The sequence below is a fragment of the Camelus ferus genome, chromosome 13, assembly GCF_009834535.1.
Source record: "Camelus ferus isolate YT-003-E chromosome 13, BCGSAC_Cfer_1.0, whole genome shotgun sequence".
Lineage (NCBI taxonomy): Eukaryota > Metazoa > Chordata > Mammalia > Artiodactyla > Camelidae > Camelus > Camelus ferus.
In genome coordinates, this window is record NC_045708.1 from 28316628 (window position 1) to 28343573 (window position 26946).

General features: G+C 54.9%; 1 protein-coding gene and 1 pseudogene across 2 annotated transcripts in view; both read right to left on the minus strand.

Annotated features, from left to right (window-relative positions):
- The window catches only part of BMP8B (bone morphogenetic protein 8b), a 29918-nt gene extending 3475 nt beyond the window's left edge, over positions 1–26443 (minus strand). Inside the window, exons 1-6 of one of the 2 annotated variants that reach the window (XM_032493923.1) lie at positions 25019–26443; positions 13103–13292; positions 12560–12708; positions 4662–4856; positions 3828–3907; positions 3190–3300 (exon numbers count right to left, since the gene is read on the minus strand). In XM_032493923.1, the coding sequence (XP_032349814.1) occupies positions 3190–3300; positions 3828–3907; positions 4662–4856; positions 12560–12708; positions 13103–13292; positions 25019–25355 (1062 nt within the window). In that variant the 5' untranslated portion in view covers positions 25356–26443. Of the gene's footprint in view, positions 1–3189; positions 3301–3770; positions 3908–4661; positions 4857–12559; positions 12709–13102; positions 13293–25018 lie in introns of both variants that reach the window. The other variant, XM_032493922.1, reaches the window with a different exon arrangement.
- LOC116667947 lies at positions 8227–11264 on the minus strand (annotated as a pseudogene).
- Positions 26444–26946: the final 503 nt, after the last annotated feature.

A 26946-nucleotide genomic window follows, 5' to 3' on the forward strand; every position in this document is an offset into this window, starting at 1 on the left:
ACAACTGAGGCACAGAGGCCGGGCCACATGGCCGATGCTGCGGCACGACTGGGACCCAGCGTAGGGATCCCACTACCCTCCTCCAAACAGCTCTACCCCCAAGAGACAGCCTGATTGAGGGAGCTGTTTCAGCCTCCACCAAAATATTTATCCTGAGACTTGGCAGGATGAGCTGAAACTTATACTGGACTCTTCAGTGGGTCCCCACTTGGAAGGGCCCTAACGATAGCCCTGCACCCATCGGGGGCCAGAAAGAAAGGAGAACCTGCTTCCATCCATCTGGGACCCCCTGGCCCTCCTGGGAGCTGCTAAGCAGGGCTTGGATAAACCTGGCTGATGCGGTCCCCGGGCCCAGCCTTGTCCCAGAAGCCCCAGCTCTGAGCCAGCCTGCCTCCAGGACCGTTAGCCGGGCACTGGGCTGGCTTGGGACCCAGAGCCTCTCAGGCCCCTGAGGGGAGCTGAGGCCTCTGTGGGGATGTCCAGCCCCACTGAGCCATGGGGGTGCTGCTCCCCAACTTCCCAGCCTCTGCATGCGGCAGCTGGGCTTGCCTTTCATAGGCCCACGTGAAAGAAACCAAGCGACACCACCCACCTGTGCCAACCATGTAAGTGCCTTGACCAGGGAGGGCCTTTCCTGGGCTGGGACCCTGGAGAGAGAAGTTGGCACCACAGAGGGCGGCTATTCTGTGACTCCCCCCTAGACCAGAGCTTCCCCAGGTGAAGGACAAAAAAGAGAGATGGCCTTTTGTTCCATCTGCACCAAACAGATTGATTTAGAGTCTAATGTGCCATTCCATTCAATCCGCTTTTGAGCCACGTGGGAGACCAACTCAGAGGTCCTGTTACTTACTGGCTGTATATCCTTGGATAAAAAATCATACATCTGTGGACCTCAGTTTTCTCCTCTGCCAAATGGGTATAATGGTACTTTTCTCACTTCCAACACAAACACATCTCCAACACATACCTTGTGCGAGCCCTGCCTGGGGGGGGAGCACAGAAATGTCCCCACGTGGTCCCTGCTCTCATCCTCAGCAGGAGGGGAGGGGAAACAGAACATTCCAGTAGACAACCAGGACCCACGGGAGCAGCGCAACATTCACAGCACACCCTCTGAGCCTGGGACACGAGTGCTGGAGAGCGACCCTGGCTGGGAAGGACCACAGAGGTGAAGTGTGCAGGGTGAGCAGGAGCTGCCCAGGCCCAGAGCTGAGGAGGCCCCCAGGGGCGCAGGCAGGGAGGTGGGAAATGCAGGGCACATCCTGGGGCCGAGTGCGGGCAGGGAGGTGAGGGCACTGGGACGTGGGCTGCAGGACATCAGAGAGGTTGGCAGGGTGGCCAGTAAGGGGCCCCCCTGCATCCCAGGCGAAGGGCTCAGACTTTCTCGCAGGGATAACGGGACACGACTGAGAACAAGGTGGTCGTACCAGCTGCCATGTGGGGAACAGCAGACAGTGAGCCTGGAGAGACTCGCTTCCTCTCAGGACACCCGACCCCCGTCCCTCCCCCCACCAAGGCTCTTCCTTCCCAGGCCTCTCCACGGAGGACACCAGTCCTCTCCCACCTCTCCTGTGTCTGCTGTCTCCCCAGACAATCTCTTCTGTTCTCGAGACTCAGACCACATGCGACGTCTCTCGAATTCAGACTCCAGACTTGTATCCACCCACCTGCCCGACTTCCACATGGGGTCAACATGGCCTCCCACGTGTGGGGGCAAAAGCAGAACCTCAGGTTGCCTCCAATCCCTCCTCCAACCCAACAATGTCGTCGTTCCCCTCCTTGTCCTCGGGGGCAGACCCTCACCCCAGCACCCAGTCTCTCAACCCTCACCTGCAGGCCCTGGGCCCCTCCCCTCCTTCCTCCACCGTCCACGCTGCCTGGCCCACTTCTCACCCCGCCAGGCGCCCTGGTCCTCCTTGCCTTCTCCACCCTCCACCCCACGGTCTGTCCTCTCACAGCCGCCAGAGATGCTTCTAGAGACTAAGTCAGATCACGTATTGCTTTGCTGAAACCCTATGCTGGCTTGGTTTACTTGGGACAAAATCCACTACCTGCCCCGTTAAGAGAGACCCCCAGGCCCTGTGTGAGGGAGCCCTGCCCACCCCCACCGTCACCTCCTTCTGGCCCCTTCTCTTGCACACCAGCCTCCTTTCGGGGCCCACGGTTCCTTTGCTCATGTGTTCACTGACCGCCTCCCCAGAGGGCAGCCACTGCCTTGGAGCACCCAGCACAGGGCCAGCGCTCCCTCCTGTTGACTGACAGCCCCGGGAGCTGAGGGGCGGGGCTGGTGCAGAGGGAGGGGAGCAGCCCTGGGAGGGGCAGGTGCTGGCATCACCTGAGCTCCTCCAAGGAAGGTGGCTTCCAACGGTCAACCCCACGTGACCACTGGGAAAAGGAGGCATTATCTTGGGCTCCAAGCCACTTTTGTTAATTCATTTAGTCTCACTCTATAGCATCACCTTGGCACAACCTCTAACTGAAGTGTCTAGACCAATGTTCTAGAAAGAAGCCTCAGTGTTTTTTTAAAAAAAGAATCCTCTTAAAACACTTAGCAATAAGCAGCAGCAACAACATTCCTATTAGAAACTATTTTTCAGCCTTTAAAGTTGCCCCAAACACTGGGGCATCCAAAGCCGCACAATCTGTAGAAACAGAGAGCCGGGAGGGACCCAGGACAAAGCCAACAGGAAAGTAAGAGGCGAGGAAGCCAAAGCCAGAAGGGCACTGGGCACCCGGCGACTCCCCCACACGAAGCGGGGGCAGAGCGCACACGCAGGCCACCCACCCTGACCCGAGGGCATGTCACTCGCAGGAGGCTGAATGCACCCGTGAACCGGTGCATGTGTGCGCTCAGAGCGCACAGGCGGCGGAGTGCTGTGCACCTCTGACCACAAGCAGGCGGGCCTTTATAAGTCCACACCCACCGCATGTTCAGGACTGTCCCCCCTGCACGTGGAGGGCGCAGATGTGCACGCGTGCACACCTGTCAGTGTGTCTGGAGCACATGTGCTCAGGTGGGGCCAGTTTCCATGCAGGTGTGGGCTTTCACTGCGCGTGCACGCAAGGAGGTTCCCATGCAGAGGAAGCTCCCTGACTCCAGCAGAGCTGCCATCACCTCCTGGAGTCCGTGCTCCTCTCCTCAGTGTCCCCCTCCCCTGGGCATCCAGGCAGGACCGACGTGGTACTCACCAGGGACTGCAGGATGGCATGGTTGGTGGCGTTCATGCAGGAGTCCAGCGGGAAGGAGCACTCCCCTTCACAGTAATAGGCTGAGTAGCCCTGGGGGGCGATGACCCAATCCTGGGTTGGGGGGAGTAGGAGATGGTGAGTCCCATCGACGTGCCCCCTCCCCAGCCCCGTGGTCCAGCACCTGCCCTTAACCCTCCCTCAGCCTCAGGGCCCCATCAGCCCACCCTCGGGCCCCTCCTGTGGCCATCTCCCCAGAGGCCTGACATCCACCCAAAGCAGGCAGGGCCGGGCACGAGCTCTGACCCTTCACCCGGCATCAGCCCTCAGCATCGTCCTCCCCAGCCCGCCGCCAGTCACAGCAAAGGCACAGAGGCCCTGTCCACCCTGGCCTCAGTTTCCCTGCTGAGCTCTTATTTTTTTGTGGTTGAGAATTCAGTCTCCATTTGCATGGTTTTTACAAAAAAGCTATTTTCACTGTAAAAGCAACACATTCTCCCTTTAGAAAACTTGGAAAACACAGAAGAAAATAATACATTAAAAAAAAGAAAATTCCTCATAATTCCAACCCCCCCTGGACATACACTCGGGATCTTCAGATGGGGACTGTCACTCAGGGAAGAAGGAGAGGCAGGAATTACCAGCCAGCCGAGGTCCTGGAAGCTGACGTAGAGCTCATGCCGGCGGCACACCTGCCGGCCATGGGAGCCGTGGACGTCATCTGCGGGGGACAGACAGGGCAAGGTCTTTGCTGGGGTCCTGCTCTGTGCAGCCACCACGGGGAGCTCCCAGGGCGGGGGATGCCCTAATGGGCATGTTTGTTGAATGAATGAATGAGGGGAAACTAAACCATTTGGTCTCATAAAGCCCATCCCTGCAGCTCTGCTGGTGCTGTGACCCAGCTCAAGAACCTTCGATGGCTCCAGATGGCTCCCTATGGTTACAATCACCCCACACTCAGCCCAGCCTCCCCTGACTTTCAGCCTGTAGACCTCCTGATGGTCCCATAAACAGCCTGGGGACCCTCGTCCATTCAGCAGCACATTCTTCTTTCCTCCAGAGACACTCCTGACCTCACCCCACCTCTCCTGCCACACCCACTCCACAGGAGAAGTGGCCCCATTGAAGCCAAGCAAAGGCCGACTCTCCATGAAAGAAAGGAGGTGGGTCAGGCTTGTCCCTGATCCCGAGGTGGAGACCTTCACATAAACACCTGGATCTTGCTGGGCACCTGGGGCAACACCAAGGGCTACTGGGGACACCTGACTCTCATGGAGACCCAGGTGAGGCCTAGTGAGCCAGGACAGGCAGGGACTCGAGGGCAGACACTCAGAGCCCTGAGAGAGGGTACAGTGGCCGGTCCCCAGGATGCAGTGAGCACAGGTGTGTCAGGAAAGGTGACTGAGGGGTGACCACTGGCTTGATCCCACCAAGGCAAGGAAGGTTCTGTCCCCACCACTGGTCCCCAGGCTCACCGAAGATCCCTGGCAGTTTGTTGGGGGGCGGCAGCTCGTTGGTTCTTTTTGGTGGCCTCCTCTTCAGGGGCCTCACTGCCCGAGGGGCTCGGACAGGGCCGGGGCTCGCCCTGAAAAAGGTGACCACAAAAGGTTGTCTGGAGCGCGGTGCCCGTCGCCCCAGCAGACCAGCCAGACCAGGATCCACGCTGTGCCCTGAGACAGAGAGAGCAGAGAGGCTGTCACTCAGGGTGGGGGCCCCACATGGGGACAAAGCAGGGACCTCCTTCCCTAGGCTCCGTGGGCCAGGAGGGCAGAGACTGAGGCCTCAAGGGACCTACTGTGCCTCGGTTTCCTCCTCTGAAGACCAGAGTCCCCCATCCAGCCTCAGCCCCCAGGGGCAGGTCTTTAGGAGATGGGGGAGGGGGCCTCGTGAGCTTTCATTCAGTTCACGTGATGATCTCTCTCTGTCTTCAGAGTGACCTGGACCCCATGGACCCCATGCTTCACTGAGAAACATCAGAGCCCCTCAGTGATGGCCCAGAGCCCCAGTGCCAGGGACTCTCAGAGCCAAGGTCCCCACCTCCATCCTGACCTCTGGGGCCCAAGTTCTATCTTCTACCCTATACTTTCTGGGGATTAGAGTAGGATCTGTAACACCTGCTGGTTAGAGCAGCTGCCAGGAATTAGCAAGCACTTTCACGGCCCAAAGGCAGGGCGCTCACCATTCCCGATGCCCCATGAGTCTCCAGACAGCGGCAGAGACATTTGCCCCAAGTCCCAGAGCCAGGGTTCAACCTCCTCAGTCTAATACTGGAGCCCAAGTTCTTTTCCATTTAAGTTCTTAACCACTGGGTTGGTGGTAAAAGGAAAGAAAGAGAGAGAAAAGGCTGTAGGCAGGGACATGACTGAGGGCCCAGCCTAGGAACAGATGCTGTAAAAGTCGGATTTTACCCACAGCTGCTTAAAGACTGAGGATGCAGGAAAAACACTGATTATCCCGGGAAAAGTCAACTTCATCAATGAGACAATCTTCCTGTACATGTTTGTATTTCCATCGACCTCTTTTTTTTTTTAATTATCAAAGCAGTAAAACTATAAAAAAACTTTTAAAATAAATCAACCATAAATTCTCTCCCCAACTCCACATCATTTTCATTTTTCTTGGATGTTGTCATATGTCAATTTAAATTGTGACCATAACAAAGAGGTCTGTATTTTTCTCAGTTCTTTCACATAAACATATCCCCAGTTGTTAAAGTAAGTCTCTACTATGAACGTTTAAAATGTATATAAAATTCCTTTGAGTAGAAACACCATAATATTTAGATGTTATCTCATCTTTAGACATTTAGGTTATTTTCTGGCTTTCATCACAGACATGAGAATGTGGTAGAACCTCTTCATTTCCTTTTTCCCTGTGGAATTTTTTAGACTAAACAACAGGGGCATGATTACCACTCGTTGTTATAGTTCTTAGACTAGTATGGAGCATCCCACTTCCATGTACATTTCACTCCAATGTTGCAACACTGATGCACACGCATACACACATTTGTACACACAAATATGTACACGTGGTTTTATAATGAGTGTGCATATGTGCCCATACATAAACACACATCATTTCTATTAGCAAGTCTTATGATCCAATCCTCCGCCATACAGGTCAAGGACATGCCTGCCCCACTCACAGCCCTGCTCAAAGGTCAGTCCTTACACAGCTGTGCTTTAGCCCCAAGTCCATGGGCCAGATTTGACTGAACAACTAATCAACCAGAGACTAACCTTTGAGCTATGAGACGTCACCTGCCACAAACATGCACTGGACCCATTAGAGGCTCCACTCAGGGATGACCCTGAGACAGAAGGTTGTTGGCTATAGGAATGGACACTGGAAGGGCCCAGGGAGAAGCCCTTTGGGGAGTTTGGGTCTCACAAGTCAGAATCACGAGGAAGCTGCAGGCCCCTGATTATGTGGAGCCACAGACACACAGCAGCCCTGCTGCAGAGGGGAAAGCCTGTGACAGCACCAGGAGGAGGCCCTGGAGCAATGCGGGCAGGTGGAGTGGAACTCCACACCTGGCAGACACGTGGGGCCTACTTGGCTCTGGAGCCCTCCCTGCTGTCTGGTCCCTGGGTCCCTATGTCCCTGGAGAGCCCTGTCCCTGGGGTGGGGGGCCAGGGAGACCTTCCGGGCTCCAAAGGCTGTGTTTACTGTCGGCTTTTCTTTGTGCAACTGTCTGGTCAAGGATCAGATTGAGGTTTCCTGGGTACAGAGAGACTGGACCACAGGGCAGGCCCGGGTGGTCCAGGGTGTGGCCCTGAGGCTGCCTGGCTCTGGTAGGCTCCTTTCCCGAAAGCAGAGGTGGGAGCTTCCATAGCCCCTGGGACCCAAGGTCCCTGCCTCTAGACCTGACCTGTGAGGGGCTGGCAGGCACCCTGCCCCCTTTGCAGGTGATAGGGGACAGGGGGGCCATGCCTGGAGATGGGAGCCATGCTGTAGCCTCCCCCATAGGCCCAGATGCAGATGCTGCCTCTCTGGGCTAGATGGGCCCCCAAGACCCCCAGGCTCACCCCTTTTCTGAGTCTCCTTCATCAGGGCCCAGATGTCTTAGCAGCTCACCTGCCCCATCACATCCCCAGAGACTCATCCTCTATCCCCCCCATGCCAGGCCAAGATTGCTCCCAGCTCTCCCCAAGCCTTCATCTGCTCTGGGTGCCACCTGAACCTCCCTTGTGGCATCTGCCCCATCTCAGCCTGCAGTCATGGATGTGACCCTAGTGCCATAGTGAAGGACAATCAGGACGCCTGGTTGAAAGCTTTGCAGGGAATTCCCGCTGTGACCAGGTCTGCTTCTGTCCTGTAGGTTATTTCCTCACCGTGGGAGAAGGAGGAACGCAATGCTTTTCCTTCTTTCTACTATCTTAACAGCCCTCTCACTTGCCTGCTTCTGGAAACTTCTGCCTGCTCCACACTGCTGCTGGAAAGCCCCTCCCGACACCCAGGGCAGATCAGGGCCACCTCCCCAGAAACCCTGAAAGGTGCTGCATGGTCCACTCAGTGGCATCCATCCACTGCCCACCTGGTCACGGTCCCCGAGACACCCTGCAGCTGTCCCTTCAGGGACACCATCCCTCCATCCCAGGCCCTGGCCCTCCCGTCGGGATGAGGCTCCAGTGAGGCCCCTCTGACAGGCCCTCCTTGACCAGCTGCAACATCCTGTTCTGACCCACCAGCTCCCGTCCTGTGTGTGCAGCCCTGGCGCTGCTCTGAGAAAGTGCGGGCTCCACGGCGAGCCTGGGTGTGAACCCTGCACACACACACATGCACACACACATAGATGAACTCAGTTTTTTCTTTTTAGGTTTTGAGCCTGTGGATTCAGGAAGAGGTACCTCACTGCCCCTCTTGGGTTACAAGGGAGTGTTAACAAGAGGCCTGTTCAGGCTCCGTAACAGAGAGGAAGGGTCTAAGTGTCTGTTCAGGATGACACAGGAACACAGGAGAAAACCCATCTGAGACCATCGGTCACGTTTCTAGAACACCTCCTGTCCTAAGCCTTTGGCGACGCACAGACGAGCTGTTTATTCACAGGGGAGACTTCCCGGCGAGATGTTGGCACCAACGGTCTCTCCCCCTTCAGTTGCCCCATTACCAGTTCACTGGCCACCAAGACAGTTTTCTTCCCTTCTAGAGACATCTATTTAGCTATTGGGTGGGGGGGGGGGGGTGGAGGAGGAGAGGCTACAGGGAAACGAAACTTAGCGACAAAATGAAAAGCCCCAGAGGAAAGTCAGAGGGGCCAAAGGGAAAACATCTTTCATTCAGACATTTCCGCTGACCACAAATTCACATTTACACGTGTGTTTTCATGGTTGCAGTAAAACGGTGCCTTTGCAGTGATTCTGGGTGGAGTTGTTCCTCCCCCATCACTTTTCTCTACATTTCATGATTCAGCCATGCGGGAAGGCGCTTCGGTGAAACCCTTCCTGTGGGATCATCTCAAGCTGCACAGAATTTAACGTTAAAGATCACAGACAGTGAAGAGGGCGTCAACGTCTCAGCGACTGTAGCAGAGCTTTCTCAGAACTCACAGAACATACAAGGCCAAGGTCTCGGTTTCCCTTTGGTTTTTAATTACAGTTCTATTCCTCTTGAGAGAACAAAGCCCGGCTAGTGGCAGGGTGTCTGGGGTGACGACAGGGGAGAACTGGCCAGACGCTGGTGAAGTGCAGAAATGTGATTGTGTCCTCCTCGGATGCAGTCCTGTGAGGTCACAGTGGGACCAAGGCCACTTACCAGTTAGGCTGCAATCTGCTGCATGGGTCTGAGATTCGGGGAGAAGGCAGTGGTGCTCCCCGTGCTCCTCTGGATGTCCTCCACCATCAGGCCGTCCCAGAGCTCAATCAGAGTCAGTCCTCTCTTCTTGTGCACGTGAAACACGGCCTTCTCAGTGATGATGCGGTCCACGCACCGCTTCCCAGTCAGTGGCATTGTGCATTTCTCCAAGATTTTGGGCTCTTGGCCTTGGTGCAGTGCTCCACGGGGACCACCACTCTGGTCTTGGTGCTGGACACCAGGTCCATCACACCCCCCATTCCTCTCACCTTCTTGCCAGGTGTCATCCAGTTAGCCAGGTGACCATACTTGGAAACCTGTATGGCTCCTAGGAAGGTTAGGTGGATGTGGCCCCCTCGGATCATGGCAAATGATACATCGCTGGAGAAAAAACAGCCCCCGGGAAGAACGGTGACTGTTTACTTGCCCACGTTGATGAGATCTGCATCCACCCCATCTTTTGGTGGAAACGGACCCAGGACCAGGATTCCATGTTCACTGTGAAGATGAACGGTCATATTGGGGTTGATATAGCTGGTGGCCAGACGAGGGGTCCCGATGCCCAATTGGCATACATGCCGTCCTCAAATTCCAGAGCTCCCGCTTGATGATCCGTGTCCTCACACCATCCGTAGACTTGCTCCTTTCATCTTCCTCTTTCCAAATGGTTACACGCTCAATTGTTTTCTCATATTCCCCTCTCCCCCCCGGATGACACGATCTACATAAACGTCAGGAACCTGGATGTCTTCTGGGGCAAATGACCCCGCATCCACGACTTCTTCCACCTCCACCACTGAGGTTCTGGTGGCTTTGCACAGGGGCATGTTGAAGTTCCTGGCGCTGGCCCTGAAAACGAAGTTTCCGGCCAGGTCGGCCTTCCACCCTTTCACCAAAGCAAAATCGGCCGTGACGGCGTGTTCCAGAAGGTAATGCTGCCCGTGAAACTCCCTCACCTTTCTGGGCTGACTCAGGATGGCGATGTTGCCTTCCTCGAGGTACCTGGAGGGTGCGCCTCCCTCCTGGACCAGGGTCGCGTAGGCCGTGGGTGTGTAGAAGGCGGGCACACCAGCACCCTCTGAAGGGATGTGCTCGGCCCGGGGTCCCCGGGGTGTGATCTCCAGCTCCAGTTCGCCCGCCAGGTACTGGTGCTCGCAGAGCGCGTTCTCCCCCACGTACGAGCACACAATGCGGGTGATCTGCTTGGTCCCCAGTAAAAGGCTCAACCTGAAGTTGTCCACCCCCAGGTTGCTGCTGACCACGGTCAAGTCCTTCACGCGGGTCTTGAGCAGCGCCCGGATCAGGCTCTCCGGGATCCCTCAGAGCTCGAAGCCCCCGACCATGATCCTCGCGCCTCCCGCGATGTCTCTCAGGGCTCCACGGGATCAGTGCAGAACTTGGCGCGCGCCCGGGCGCTGCTGGCGAAGCCGCACATGCCGCCGGTCGCCAGCGTGGGCCCTGAGTGGCTGGCAGGGACCTGGGGCCCAAGCTCCGATGCCAGGAGCCGCAGGGCCGCCATCGTCCGCTCTGCTCCGGCTCTGGGCCTGGCGGGGACAAGCGGGGACAGGCGGCAGCTGTGCCTGCTCTGCCGCGCTTCACAACTGCCTCCCAACTCCGTCTCAGGCTCCCGGGCTGAGCATCCCCGGCCGGATGGCGGGAGGGACCCGGAGCAGGTACACGGTGGCCCCGAAGCAGGGGCCTCCCTCAGGGAAAGACTGGGGACCGATCTCCTTCCCTCTCCATCATCACCCTCCCTCCCACCTGCGCTGCTCCGGTCCCCTGGCTCCAAATCCACCTCCACCTCAGCGGTTCCCACATCTGTGTCCCCAGCACTCACTGGCCTGGAACATTTCCATGGACCACTATCAGGACCCCTCCCCAAAGAGACCTTGATTTTCTACCTCAAAGCTTCCCCTCTATTGTTCCCTAACCTAGGCGAAAACCAAAACAAGCAAAACAAAACGAAATGTATTAACAAGACCCACTGTTTCAGTCCCCATCACCCGCGGCTCCTCTGTGCACCCTCCTTGGTATCTGCTGCTGCAACAAGCCCCCCACAGCTCCCACCTCAACACTGTGAGGCTCCCGGGGCCTCTCTGACTTCACTCTTGTCCCCAACCCTTACCCCACTCCTCTCCCCACTGAGGTAAGGGGGTCTTTATTTTATACACAAAATAAATAAACTTCATATTACAATAGCTGAGATTTATAGAAAATTTGCAAAGTTCCCACACACCTAGACCCAGTTTCCTCTGGGCAGTGTTAGCATTTATATGACTATGGTAACGTTTGTCACAACTAATGAAGCAATATCAGTATCTTATTATTTAACACAACAATTTACTGGGATTTCACTGCTTTTCCCCAGTGACTTTTCCTTTTCCAGGATCCCACCCAGGGCCTACGTGGCATTTAGTCATCACAACTCTTTAGGTGCCTCTGGGCTCTCACAGCTTCTCAGACTTCCCTTGTTTTTGATGACCCTGACAGTTCTGAGTACTTGTCAGTAGTCTGCAGAATGTCCTGCAATTTGGGTTTATCTGATGTTTTTCTCACGGTGAGACGGGTTCAGGGTTCTGGGGACAAAGACCACAGAGCTGCGTGCTGTTCTCACCTCATCAGGTCAAGGGCACCTGGGATCTAATGACTATTCCCGGGAGCCTGAGTGCCTGGCAGGGGCGGGGCTGCTCAGCTCCCTCCACTGCAAGTCACAGCCTCACCCCGGCCACACTTTTGGGAAACAAGTCACTGAGCAGAGCCCACACTGAAGGGGCTGGAGAGATGCTACACCTCGTGAGGGGGAGTGTCTCAGAGGGTTGTTTTATAAAAACCAGGTCAGATCCTGTCATCCCCCACTGTGATTAAATAAAATGATATTTATTTAATATTTTGCCCACCTCTCTCCACTTCATCTCCTCCCAAAGGCCCCTGTGCTCCAGCCTGGCGGCCCCTTGCTATACCTCAGACCCATCAACCCTGGGCCTGCCTTTGACCTTTCTACCCCCATTGCCGGGGATAAAGGAGGCTCCCCTCCAAACACCTGCTGAATGAAGGAATGAATGTATGAATCCTTATTCCACAGAGGAGGGAACCAATGCTTGGAAAAGCAAGTACTAGCAGGTACTGCCTACCAGGCTCATCGTGTTAGAAGGCTGCAGAGTGGGGGTTCATACCCTGGCATCTGCCTCATGGCCTGAGGGTGTGGCCACTTCCCCTCAAACCCTGCCCGGGATGGAAAGCCCTGGTGGAGAAGGCAGGCTCCTTAGAGTAAGAAGAAACGCCCATTTCTTGAGGAGGGAAAACATGGACTCACTCTTAGCAACTCAACTGTTGGTCCTGCAGAAGGAGAGGATGGGCTCAGGGCTGGTAGGGGCCTCCTGCTGGCCGGCACTGCGGGAACCTTACCCTTTCTCCCCTGGGCCCGCGCGGTGGGGAGGGGACTGTCACCTCAGGGCACAGCTGAGAAAGGCCAGGCCTCCTTCGGGGCCAAGGGAGGTGGTGCCAACTGTGTCTGCTGCCAGCAGCTTCCTCGGAGGAGCCCCCTGGGGAAGGTTCTCTGCTGACCCCTGAGTCTTACCATCCTCCGTTTCCACATAGAGGCGGAGTCCCAGGTCCTTGTTACGGTTCAAGAGCCAGCGGTCACTGGCTGCTGTCACGTCCAACACCAGCCAGCCCTCGTCCCCAGATCGGAGCGTCTGAAGATCCAAAAAGAACAAGTCAGACTCCCTGTGGACATGAAAGAACAATTAACTGAGGGCCGGCACAGCTGCCTTGGAGTTTCCAGTGCTCGCCTGGGGCCCGTTAGGGGGGCATCTACCCCGCCTGGCTCTGGCCTGAGCGCCTCACGTGCCTTTTCTCACTGCATCTACCGTACAAAGGTGTTATTGTGCCCGTGTACAGCTGGGGAAACTGAGGCTCAGGATCCCACATCCAGGACAGCAGGGCGGGGACTTGAAGCCTGGACTGATGCTGGGCCTCTCCGCATGGGGACACCAGGCCTTGGGCCAGCATCTTTCTTCTCTGAGGATGTGCTGCCCAGGAAGCTCCCCTTCTGTCCTCTGGGAAATGTGCCCCAGGGCTGGGCCGAACTCGAGCGGGCGGCAGGGAGTGGGGCGGGCACCTGTTGGACTGCTCCGGGACCACCTCGAACATGCTGACGTGGAGGGTCCGGTTGAGTGGCTGGGCGCTGGGCAGCTTGTAAATCCGAAACTCCGCGGCTGTGACAGCCTCCCCTGCTGGGATCTGGGTCAGGTCAAAGCGGAACTCCTTCCAGGGGGGCTCCTGGTGGCCCAGGGCATGGTCATGCTCCACTGCAGGACAAAGCAGGGCTGGCGGTCACTCGTGGTTCTGGCTCAGGCTCCAGGGTGGGGGGACCGGGTGGGAGCTGGGGGCCTGGGCAGCCTGGGTGGGCCGGCTCCCTCCTCGTGAACAGGACTGTCCCAGCTCTGCCTCCCAGGTGCGGAGGGGGCTCTGTGCACAGTACACAGCAGGTACCCACAAGGGCAGCCGACATTCTGGCTCCTAAGCCCTAAACCCCGCCTGCCCCGCTCAGCCCCCTGCTGACTCTGGGACCCACAGATGAGGCAGAGGATGGGCCCCTCCTCTGGGAGATGGACGTCAGGTCCACGGCAGAAAATGGCCACACTGCAGCAGAGACATAGCTGAGGGATGGGGCTCTCCCCGGGGTCAGCTCTGTTTGGAAGGAAGGTGGGCAGAGAGCAGGCTCACAGCTGACTCTGGAGCTGGGCCTTGAGGGCTGAGAGTGGATTTGCCATGATGTCAAGAGAGAAGGACATGGCAGAGGAAGGGACTAGCATGAGCAAAGGCCTAGACTGAGGAACAATGGCACCAGGAGGGAAAACAATGGCATGAAACCCAGCAAAGGGCCAAAGGACAGCAGGACCCTTTCTGGGACAAGGTGAAAGAAGAAGGGGACGGAGAAATACACATGGAAAAGAACAGGAAAAAGCAGGGCAGGATGACAGCTCCTGGAGAGGCCCAGTCAAGTGCTGGGGAAGTGGAGGATCCCATGGCGTGATCTAAGCAGGCTTCCCGGAGGAGGTGACACCAGAATTGGCCTTGAAGGACAGGGCAGTCTTTGCAGGTGGAGAAGGAGGCAGGGAGGGCATTCTACACACAGGTGTGGGGTGCCAGGGCTGCCCACCATCCAGCTCTGTGAGGCTCAGGGCATGAGTCTGGCTGTGGCCTACTGGGGAGGGCTGGAATCCCGCCCTCAGAGTGTGGGCTGTGCTCTGGTCAGTGGGGCTCAGGGTTCTGGGCAGCAGAGCGCATGGTTTGAGGCTGGACTGGAAGCTAAGTGTGGAGGCGAGGGTAAAGCCCAGGCTGGAGGGACCAAGGTGGTCGGTGGCAGGACTGGTCTAACAGTCTGGGCAAGAGACCACAGGAATGGAATAAAGCCCACATCTCCCCAGCTGCCCGGATATGCCCCGGACAGTATATTTAGAGCATCTCACTTTAGCCTCCTGTCACTTTCAAATACTAAAAATCTGTGTTTCCACAAAACAGGAGTGGGAGCCGCCCAGTGCCTTCCCCCAAAACCAACACTGAGGTTTTAATTACATGTTTGCAAGTCTTTTTAAAAATTCTCTCTTTTGCTACTAGGCTCATCGTCCACAAGTCACCAGGCTGGTGGTGGAGGCGGATGTAGGAGCACTTCCTGTCCTCACAGTGAGTATCTGGTCCAGCAATGGATGGGCAAACAGCTGTGCTGGGCAAGGCCAGTGGACACACATGTTTGGGTAGGAGATGAATTTTTCTCCCCCAAACCAGGGAGGAGAGAAAATAGAACGTCCATCATCTAACAGGGTGCTGGACCCACAGCAAATGCCCACCCACGAGCCAGACTGTTTCAGAGGCAGCGTGACACAGGCGGGATGAGGGTCCTCCCACACAGGAAGGGCGTGGAGGGCAGGGGTCTGGAACTTTGCTGAGTGATGCTCACCATGAATACCACCACACAAGTCCCCTCCCCTGTACAGAAACACACACACAGCTTTGGGGACAATCTCTGTTCATTCGTGGCCTACAGAGACCACCTCTGTTGCATGGCTGTGTAAGCATCCCTACAGGTTGAAATACATCCAGGCTGGTGGTTGTCACAAGATGTGGCACAGATAGTCAGGAGGGGTTGCTCAGTTACGCCCTGTACTGACCCCTCTTGAAGCATTTTAAGTGTATCTGCCCACAAGGCACAGCAGAGTCACTGGGAACATCTGTCTGCAAGCCTAACACTGACTCATGTTGGATCCGGGACTGAGGGAACAACCACGAACCTGCCAGCTCCTGGGGGCACCAAGCTCTGTGGTCTCCCTCCTTGCTGACCTGAGGGCGCTTGTGTGCTGGGTCAAGAGAGCCCTGTTCACCTGGACTGACTAGAGATCCGGCCCTCCCTCCTGTGGGTTTGTGAAATCGGTACCCATCGCCCAGTAGTTCCAGTAGCGGAAACTGCCCACCCTAGCTGTTCCAGGCAAGCACCGGAGATGGGACAATTTTAGGAAAATGATTTTCACCAAAAATTGGTGAAGTGTCCTAAAGTATGGAACTGGGTAAAGAAAGTAACTCTGTCACAGAGCAGGGCCCTATGGAGCCTTCCTGGGCAAACCCCACCATGTCCTCTGTCTGCTTCTTGTCTGTAGAAAAACTTTAGCCAAAGAATAAATTTAATTAGAGAAATGAGAAAAAGCAAAAACAAAGGAAAACAGTCAAACAAGACAAAATACGAATAGTTTACCCATTAAACAATGTCAAGGACCTTTAGTTTCTCCTCAACAGCTATAGATAACATTCTGAGCCATATCCTTTGAGCTGTTTTACAAACACTAAAACCTCTACCAGGCAGAAGAAGTTAACTACATGATGACCAGACTGTAGCCATGACATAAGCTGCCACAATTCCAAGAACTGGCCTCAAGAAAATGGGAACAAACCAAACCTGGGACTGAAGATTAATGCACTTAAAACAATCAAGATGATGCTGATCAGACCACTGTCTGACTAATTTCAAGATGACTGTCAGAGCTAACTATGCTGTTCTGCACATAGCCCTGTCCCTCCTCCTATACACCCCTGAAACTTCCCTTTAAAAGCTCTTGCCCACAGATTGGCAGTGTGGAGTTGGCTTTTGGACATGAGTCCATCTTCTCCCCTGGTTGCCAGCCTCCGAAATAAAGCAAACTTTCTTTTCCTACCAGTACTTCTCTCTCTCAAGTATTGGCTTTCAAGTGGCAAGCAGCTGAACCTGAATTCAGTAACAGCTGCTTCATCTGACAGTCAGTGAGAAGGGTAGGGAGAGGCCACCTGTGGATTTGCAGCTTTTTCAGTGGCTGTAGTTTTGAGTTAGAAGAATGATTTTCCAAAAGCTGGTGTCCAGGAAAAGTGTTTTCTGGCAGCTCTATTTCCCTCTTGTTAACTGCGCAGACTGAGCCTGCTTTAGCCAGAGAGGCAATTTAGGGCAGCCCAGAGGGCTCTGGCCATTGGTTAGGGCCCTCATTTCAGCCCTTTCCCTGCACCAACCAGATATGGACGACCCACCTGGGCCTGGTCTCTGCCTGTGCGAACTGGGAATAAGGAACCAGCCCAACTTTCCTCACAGGGCCATGAAAGGACTTTGTAAACAGGCAATGGGCTGAGAGTGGTGGCCATTCAACAGGAATTTGGGGTAAGTCTGATTTGCAGTCTCCCAGCTTTGGTCAAAATGTGATACTCTCAGGGGGCCTGGTCAGAAATTCCAAGGCCATGGGATGGAGGGGAAGGGGAGATACTGAGTGATCATTTTCTAAATAAATGTATTCATTTGCTCATTTATTCATTCATTCACTCATCAAGTTCAAGTTACAAACAAATTTATCGATTATGTAAATATGTAAGACTCTGTTCCGAGCACTGGGGACGCAGCCATGAACAAGACAGATAAGCCAGGTCTCTGCATTCTCGTCATTTACAGTCTAATGGGGGAGACAGAATGTAGACAAACAACCAAGTAAAAAGGGATGTCATCTCTGTCGGAAGTGAAATACAGAGCGTTCCAGGCCCAAGAGGGTTGGGGGGCGGTGGGGGCGTTTCCCTGCGAGAGGAAGCAGGTAAGAGCAGACATGCGCGTTCTCACGCAGCACTGATGGGGACGCGGTGGAGAGGAGTTTGGCAGCCTCCTTTTGCGATACCCCTGCAAAATTACATATGAACCTACCCTTTGGCACAAGGATCTCAAAAACACACCAGCAAAAATGTGAAAAGACATGCGCAAAGCTGTTCACTGGACATAGGGAGTAGATCAAGCTACACTTGGCTCCACCACGCAACTCTACATGGTTATTTTCTATAAAATTATAAAAGCTGCCAAAAATGTTCCAACACTGAACCAGCTTTTCTGTCTGGGGAAGCAGCAGCAAATGAATTTACTTTCTGGATCGCTTTAATGCGGCCTCCTGGTCATCATTCACTAAGGAGCGCTAATTGGACCCCCAGCCTCATCCCGCCTTCTCCTCCAGCCTCTGATAAACAACGTCCAGATTGGATCCCATGATTGAGGGAAGGGCAGGAGGGGGCGGCCTCCACCAACCCGGCTGCTGGCCACCTTCTGCCTTTCCATATCTGGGCCCTGCACCCCCATTCACAGGCTAGACCTCCAGAGCCACACCCTGTGTCCACCAGCCCCACACCAACACAGGCTTCAGCTATTTTTGTGCCCTGGACCAAATTTAGAGTCATTCGGACAACCTAAATCTGTCTTGTTTCTGACCAAAAGGTAAGAATTCAAAAGATGACCTTTTCCTTCAGTCCAGAGTAACTGTTAAGAGAATGGAGTCTTCTGACCCGTCTGGCAGTCCTTCCTGCCCTCAAGCCCTTCCACAGCCCCACTGGGCCCACAGGAGGGTCTTAAGCTTGGCTCTGCTTTCCAGGCCCCCTGAGCTGGCCTGGTCCATCCTCCTGGCCTCCTGGGCCTTCTGGTTGCAAATATCTTCCCTGAAGTCCCTCCTTGAAGCCTCTCTCTCCAGGTTCCTCCATCCTGCCAAGTCTAAAGGCTACTTTCTTCTTGGTCCAGCTGTAAAAGCCCTCTCGCCCCTCTCTGACCCCACACGATCAGCCTCTCCATCTCTCCCTTTCTCTGTCCATGGTTCATGTGCCCTTTGGGTGGTGAACAATTTGGGGGCAGAAACTGAACAATGTGCGGAGGAAATGAGACGCCTTAGCCATTCACTCATCCAGCCTCTCGAGTCCCAGGGACCCAGAGAGGGGATGCCTGGCCCCTAGTCTCAAGGCTCCTGGTCCCCAGGACAGCAGCTCAGGGTCCAGTCATGCAGCCCCTGGGCAGGGGCATCCTGCTGGTCTGGGAGTGGTTTCCACATCACAGCAAGTTTCTATCGAAGCCCCCCATCTTCTCACTTTGCTGCGGGACTTGCCTCTGTTCATGGCCTGGCCCTTGAGGTGGAGGACAAGCTCCCTGGAGCCCTGGAGATGGACAGGCTGGGCCTGTCTGGCTGGCCCCTCCGGGAACAAGGCTGAGGGCCCCTCGGACCTAAGACGAGAGCCGAGTCCCCGCGGCCCTGGCCCATCAGCTCCCAGTTCTGCCTCCTGAAGGCTTCCTCCCACTCAGAAATCTCAGCACTGGGAGAGCAGGCCCCGCTCATGTCTGAGGTATTTTTAGTCACTTCTCATTACTGACTTTTTCAAGAGTGGTTTCCATAAATGGCTCTGCGCTCATAATTACCGGTCCAGGCCTCAGAGCTTCAGAGCCCAAATGAAAAGGGGACACCGCGCTCCATACCACATCAAGCCCGCCAAGGCCAAAAATAGATCCGAGGAGATGTGAGCAAGAAGGATGCGGTTCTTCTGGTTCAAACCCAGGAAAGAACTGAACTGTGGGGTTTTCCAGAAAGACGTGGGAAGTGACACACGCACTCTGTCCCATGGGGAACAGTGCACCCCTGCTCCACGCCTCACCCCTGCAGGAGCCCCATCAGCAGGCAGGAAAGGCGGGGTCACATTCTTTCATCAGAGCTGGAAAGGCCTTTGGGGCCACCCTGCATTGATGGGGAAACTGAGGCCCAGAGGGGCAGAGACTTGCCAGGGGTCACACGTCAAGTTGGGGCCCTTCAGGTGGACTTGCCAACATGGAGCCCATGTAAAACCATGTAAATCCTCTGAGTGGCGATGCTGGGATGGGAGTGGTCACCTGTCTACAAGGTTATTACATCAACAGGTGCCTCCAGGCAGGGCCCTGGGGGGACTCAGTTCTCAGGAGAGGGCCCAGGGTGACCTGCCAAGGTCAGGAGGCTGGTCCTGCCTCTGTGCCACCATCCAGGTCCCAGCTCCTTCCCCTGCCTCCCAGTGCTCCCCACTCCCGCTGCCCTTCCTCTTTCCTTCAACTTTGCAGGTCTGCCCTGATCACCTGCTACTAGGGGCTGGCGGTAGGGGAGTGGGGGGAAGGGGTACCAAGAGAGCCAGATTCCCCCTGGGAAGACAGGGGCTGGGGAGGAGTAGTCAGTCATCAGGGAATCACAGAGTACACCATCCTGTTGGCTGGACAGGGTTTTGGAGAAGAGAGACACATCTTCAACTATTGGAAAAAGAAATACCCTTGGAAACCACCAACAAAAATGAAAAAGCAACCTACTGAATGGGAGAAAATATTTGCAAATCACATATCTCATAAGGGGTTAATATTCAAAATACATAAAGAACTCATACAGCTCAATAGCAAAAATAAAAAATAAAAATAAAAATAAATGGGCAGAGGAACTGAATAGACATCTTTTTCCAAAGAAAACATACAAATGGCCAGGAACATGAAAAGTCGCTCAACATCACTAATCATCAGGGAAATGCAAAGCAAAACCACAGTGAGATATCACCTCACACATCTTAGAATAGCTATTATCAAAAAGACAAGAGGTAAGTGTTTGTGAGGATGTGGGAAAAAAGGAAACTCTTGTGCACTGTTGATGGAATGTAAATTGGTGCAGCCACTATGGAAAACAGTATGGTGGCTCCTCAAAAAATTAAAGGGAGAACTACCATACGATCCAGCAATCTCACTTCTGGGTGTATATCCAAAGGAAATAAAAACAGGGTATCAAACAGAAAAAAGATGTAAAAAAAAAAATTAAAAGAGAAAAAAGGTGTAAGATGCGTGGTGATGGATGTTAACTAGACTTACTGTAGTGATCATTTTGCAATTTGTGCAAATATTGAGTCATCTCGTACATCTGAAATTGATACAATGTGATATGTCAATTATATCTCAAGTTTTAAAAAGAGAACCATCTGCACTCCCATGTTCACTGCAGCACTACTCACAATATCAGGATATGGAAACAACCTCAGTGTCCACCTCCAGATGGACAGATAAAGATGACACAGCATATCTACATACAAGGGAATGTTATTCAACCATGAGAAAGAAGGAAATCCTGCTTTTGGAACAACATGGATGAAATTTGAAGGTATTATGCTAAGTGAAATAAACCAGAGAAAGACAAATACTGCACGGTATCACTTACATGTGGATTAAAAAAAAATCAAAAAGTCAGAAGAGTAGAAAAGGGGTTGCCAGAGCTGGGGGTGGGGGAAATGGGGAGAAGTTGGTAAAAGGGTATAGACTTTCAGCTATAAGCTGAATAAGGTTTGAGGAACTAACGTAAAACATGGTGACTATAGTCGATATATGTTGTATAATTGAAATTTGCTGAGAGAACAGAAATTAAATGTTCTCACACACAAAAAAGGATGAGCCTGTCAGGTGGTGAATACGTTAATTAACTACGTAGGGGGAATGTTATATTTATATGTATAGCAAATCATCCTGATGTACACTTTAAATATCTTACAATTTTATATGCCAACTATACCTCAATAAAGCAGAAATAAAAATAAATAAATAATAGCTAGATAGCTAAAAAGAGAAATACCTTTGGGCATAAGGTTACTCTAATAGTTGGCTTTTAAGATAGATAAAGGATTTATTGTGAAGTGAAAGACAAAATGGCAAGACAGAGACATTTAGGTCCTACTTTGTTAAAAATAGTAATACAACTGTTAGTATCTGTATTGATAAAATATGAGGGCTGGCTGCAGGCGGCCACACCAAAAGACTAAAAACACACTGGCTTTGTCTGAAGTGGACAGAGGATTATTAGGGGATTCCATGTTATATGTTTCTAAACATATGGTCTGAATTTTCTGTAAAGAAATTTCATAACAAATCTAAGGGGCATGAATTTTCTACAGTGAACATGCATTAGTTCTACAAATCCCAAAACAAAGATATTATGTAAATGACATTCCTAGTTTACAACACATGTTCACGTTTAATACAGTTCAGTTCAGCAGCATGTCCTGCACCTGATGATGGGCCCGGGGCTGGGGGGAGGGGCGGCTCCTGTGTAGGACAAGAGCAGGGGATGAGCAGGCAGGGGGACGACCAGCTGTGTGGCCTTGGGAAAATCACCTAACTTCCCAGAGCCTCCCTGTCCTCTTTTTAAAACAAACATGTGACAGCCAACGTGAGATGAAATGAAAGGACAGACGGGGAGGTTCCGGGCACGTGGTCATCACTGGCTGTCATCTCACACAGTCCCTGAACAGCCCCTAGGGTGGGTACCGTGAGTACCTCCATTTTACAGAGGAGGAGACTGAGGTTCTAAGAGGTCCGCTGGAAAGTCCAGATCACACTGACAGTAGGTGGTGAAGTCAAGATGCAAATTCTGTCTGAGTCTCAGGTCAGAACCCCCGGCCCGGTCCTACCTGCTCTCTGTCGTCCATCCCCTCCTGGTTTCCAGATAGGGGTGTCACCGTCTAGACCATGTGACAGTCACTTCATGGCTGATGTACTGTTCTCTGTCTCTCCCACTAGAGGGTCAGCTCCACCAGGACAGGGACTTTGTTTCATTCTCTGTTACATTCCAGTAACTAGAACCGAGCCTGGCACAGAGCGGGTACCACGTGACTATTTGTTGAGTGAATTCAGGAAAGAATGAAAGAATTCCCTAGTAAAGACTCAAAGAAAGTGACTCTGGGGTTCATGGAGGTGAAAGGTCACCCTGCAAGGTCAGGGGGCTTAGCAGGACCCCACCTGGATCCCTCACTTGCACTGAGCCCTGCGTCTCCCAAATCCAACAGCCTCAGCTCATCCACACCCCTGTCCTCAGCCACCCGAGACCACGGGAATAAAATGGTTTGCTTCAGGGAAGGTCAGGACAAAAGTGAAGTTGGCCCCATTCATTGCTGGCTAGACTTCTGCCTGCAGTGCTGTTTGTGCCTCAGTTTCTCAACCTGGAACGTGGGCACCTGCCACTGACCCACGGATGGGAGGCCTGTGAGAGGCCCAGGCCTCTGGGTCCTACAGCTGCCACTGATGGTCAGAGGCCCGGGCAAGCACCCGGCCTGGCTTCTCAGGCGCCAGTGAGGCCGACGGCAGAGGTGGAGCTGGAGGCAATGGGTGTGGGAGCCTCGGCGTGGGCGCTGATGCCACAGCCAGTCTGCTATTAGACTCCTCGGTGGTTCAGGGGCCGCCAACCTTCAGGGGCCTGGGGCCAAGGCCTCCAAAGGAGGAAACAATCCTGGTAGGTGTCTAATGCCCTACAGCCGCCTAGGTAATTACCGGTTAAAACCACTCTAACTGAAGAGTTTTACTAGTGCAATTAGTATATCAGAATAAAGAAGGCCCTTCTGACAGCTGGCTGGACCCACCCACAGACCAGGTTTCCGCTGAACAAAGATCTGCTTGTTAACTTCACAGTGTTAGAGGCCTTAGATCTTCATGAAACACACAGAGATGGCGTGGGAAGAAACTGGGAATCCACAGCCCGGATGATGCCATGGATGTGCTGTGCAGCCCTGGGCTGGTTATTTAACCTCTCTGAGCCCATGAGATGAGGCTGATAAAACAAAATTCACAAGTTGCTACATGGATGAAATGAGGAATTATATGACTATGGAACTTCAAATGTGAATTTTTATTCTAAAAATAGGTAGAAACAACTTCGGTTGGCTTTTAAAATCTGATTCTGGGTTTTACGTGTCTATAAGACACATGGGGACATTTCCATCACATCCACACCAAGACGGGCAGCAGCTGGGAGGGACTGGGCTGACCAGCGTCAGGTTCACCCTAAAAGAGAGGGTTGATTTTCTGCTCCTCACCCTCTATCAACCAATGATACAACTCTGAGGACAGATTACTAGCAGCCTCACTTTATAAGGAGTGATCTGAGGCTCAGAGAGGGCAAGGGACTTGCCTAAGATCACACAGCACAGGCAGGAGGGGAACCAGGTCCACCTGAGCTCAGGGTGCTGCTTGATTCATAGCAACAGCTCCCACCAGGGCTATGTTCACCTTGACCCAGGGGATGCTGGGGAAGTGGGATGTGGGCTAGGCAGTGCCTCACTCTGATGGAAGGTGTCCCTGGGGGCAGTCTCAAGTGACTGCATCCACAGTTCTCCTTGGTCCTAAACCCTGGGTCTCCAGCACAGAGCTCTAGCCTCAGTTCCACATATGGTTGCCTCTGTCCCAAGCTCCCACCCCTGCCCTCTGACCAGGAAGGCAGCAACCAGAACCCACCAACCTGAGTCTTGCGCCTGGGACTGGGCTCCCAGCAGAGGTTAACGGCTGCCTCCTGCTGCTTGCTCCCCCACCTGAGCCCCCCACCAGCTCTGGGTTGCGGGGATAGGCTTCCTTGACTGTCCCCTCTTCTTGCCCCACTGTAGGTAGCAAATGGCTAGACTCCACAAAACCTGCTGTTGCTCCCACCCCTGGGTTCCTCTTCCTAAACCCCTCTGAAAGCTCTGTCCACACTGAAAGCCTGCCCTCCTGGCACAGAAATGTCATCTCCTTGAGCGCTGGATGTAGGGCTCAACAACCTCAAACAACCTGGGCCTGTCCTGGCTCAGCCATATAGAGGTCATGCTGTCCTGGGAGAGACACTGCCTCTCTGAGCCTCACTGTCCTCATCTGGAAGATGAGGATGAATGTCATGTCTGCTAACAGGGCTGTTGGGAGGGTTAAGGGCGATGCTGAAGGTGAAGGGAGGCTGGTGACCTTGGCAAGGGGCCTCTCCTTGCTCTGAGCCCCCAACTCTTTCCACCTGGGGCTGAGCTACAAGTCCTTGGGTCCCCAGGTCCAGCCTGGTGTCTGCCTCAGCCCTGACCTCTACCCTCACTGGCCACAGACAGGAGGCAAAGTGGATGGATGGGGGACATACGTTCATGAATGTAGATTAAAGACAGTTTAATAATGTAAAGAGTTATCTTTGAGAACTTTCAGGGTAAATGTCTCCATGATTTGGAGTAAAATTTCTGCAGAGAGGAAAGGCTGGGCTTTGCCTGGGAGAACAAAGAGGGTCCAAGTTACCCATTGGGTCATTCCACAGGCCTGGACACTCACCCCATGACGAGCTATGTCCCAGGTGTGGGCCCAGGGTGACAAGCCCACAGTTCCTGCCCTGCTGAGTTCACAGTCTACTCCTTTCCCATCAGCTCCCCTAACAGCGCAGTCTCTGGGGTTCTGGCCCAGGGACGAGGCTGCTGTGGACTCAGGACATCTGGGTCCTCATCTCAGCTCTGGTCACTTTGATGATGTGACCAGGGCTTTCCACACTGAACTTTGTCCCTCTCTTCAGTATTGCCCTTATCACAGTGACAGCACCACAGCTTCTGTTTACTGTCTCCCCAGGACCAGACTGTCTTCCTGGCACTGTCCAGGTCCACTAGACACTACACAATTCTTATCTCTGGGTATGTTGGGAGGGTGGTGAATGTACAAGCCCCAGGGGACTCACATGCCTCTTCTTTCCCACAGCTCACCGACCCGCACACCCCTTAGACTTCGCTGCCCTGACCTGGGCAGTTGCCCCTCCCCCGGGTCCGTGTCCACTACAAGGTGACTCTCTGCTCCCAGCAGGTGCCCGAGGTGGCCCACACGTCCTTGCAGCCCGCGTTCAGCCCCCAGTGGCCACTCAGCCTGCCGTCCACCACGGGCCTTCTAGCGGGGTCCCCGCCATCCACCCGGGCCCCCTCTCACCCATGTTGACGAAGCTCATGACTAGGTCGGCGCGGCCCAGGCGCCGCTCGAGGGGCCCGCCGTCCTCGTCGTCGTCGCCGGCCATGGCGCGGTAGAGGTCCAGCATGAAGAGCGGCGCGGACGCGGGCAGCCGGGCGGCGGCGGGGGGCGCGCGGGGCCAGGGCCGCCCGGGCAGCCCGAGCACCGCCAGGATCTCGCGCTGCAGGTCGCGGCGCTCACGCGGGCCCAGGCGGCGCTGCGGGCAGCCGGGCGGGGGGCGCGGGCCAGGGCCGCCGCTGCCACTCAGCGCGCACAGCGCCAGGCCCAGCAGCCAGAGCGGCCCGGGGCGCGCGGCCATGGCGTCACCTGCGCAGCCTCACCGCGCGCGCATTCGCTCCCGGCCGGGCTGCCCGACGGCAAGTGGCGGGCCGGGCTGGGGACCGGCGGTCGGTAGCGGGCGTCGTCTGTGAACACAGAGGGGTCCCTAGCGCGCCCGGCGCGCGGCGCCTGTCGCGGCTCTGGGCCGTTGGACGCGGGCGCACCGTCTCAGGCAGTGGCTCCTCTGGGACCGGGGACTGTCGGCTAATATGTCTGTACCGCCGGGCCTGCCAGCCCCGCTGCTGCTGAGGCCTCTCAGGGCAGGGGCGGAGGGAGAGCTCCCGTCGGGGTTTGAGAGGCGCGGACTCCTGGCCGCTGCCGCCCTGAGTCCAGCTGGGAGCCGTCAGGTCCCGCCCCCTCCGGACCCGACCAATGGGAGAGCACGGACGTGGTCAAGGCGACCGATCCCCGGGGAAGGGGCCCCAGGTGGCGGGTGGGGACGCGGGTAGAGGCGCCCCTGAAATGCGACTCTATTGTGGGCATTGGGCGGGTCGGGAGAGGGGTCCGTAGCCCAGCCGTAGGGGGCCTCGCTGTCGTCCGGGGCTCTCCTCCCAGCCGCTGGCTGCACCATCGGGCGGGAGCCAGGTCTCGGCCTGGGGACTCAGGGTAACGGCGCGGTGCAGGGTATTTCGAACCCACGGCGCCCGCGGGGCGAGCCCTTAAACATCCTGTTCCGGCGGGATCCCGAGTCTTGGTCCCGCCAGCGGAGTGAGCTGTCAGCTCCTCCTTGGTGCGCGGTGTGTCGCCGCAGGACCCGAAATGCCTCAGTCGGGTCTAGAGGTCAAGGGACCCCGCAGCAGCCAGCCCGGGTTGCCCGCCACCGCAGCTCCTCGCCAGCCTCCCGGCGCCTCCCTTACTAAGGTCCCCTTGTAAGCACCACTGGGGGCTTCTGCGGACACCTGCTCCGTCGCTGTTCCGGATGCTCCCACTCATCTGGCTCCCGCGCGCTCCTGGCAAGCCCCCCAGGCGGGCCGCCCCAGCAGCTCCAGCAGCCGTGCTGAAACCTCCAACGCCCGCTGTGAGCCCTTCGGACCCCAGGGCCGATCCAGCCGCACGCAGGCGCACGGCCTTTCGCCTCCCGCCGGTCAAGGAGCTCTGCTGCCCTTCTTGCGCTTTTGCGCGTCTTAATTGTCAGGACTCTCGGCGGCTTGCGAGAGAAGGCCCCTCGGGGAAACTCCTCGATGACTAGCCCTCCACTACACAGCCTGCTCTTCCCTAGGCGCTTTCTCACCGCTTTCGTTCATTTATGGTTAAGGCGCTGCGCTTGGAGGAAGTCTCACCTAGTCTGAGTCTGAAGGCTGGAAGGAATCCGTAGGGAAGTGAGGAAAGCTCAGTGGGAGGAGAGCGGTTCACGCAGAGGCAATAACTGGTGTCGAGCCCTGAGACTGGAGGGAGCATAACAATGGCAGGTGCCAGTTGGCACTTACCATGTGTCAGGCATGTTCTGGGTGTTGAGTATTAATTCTTTCTTGCTCACACATAGTTATGGGAGTAGATATTTAAACATCCTCTTTTTAACAGATGAGGAGATTGAGGCACACAGAGGGTTAAGGGACTTCCCCCAGGTCACA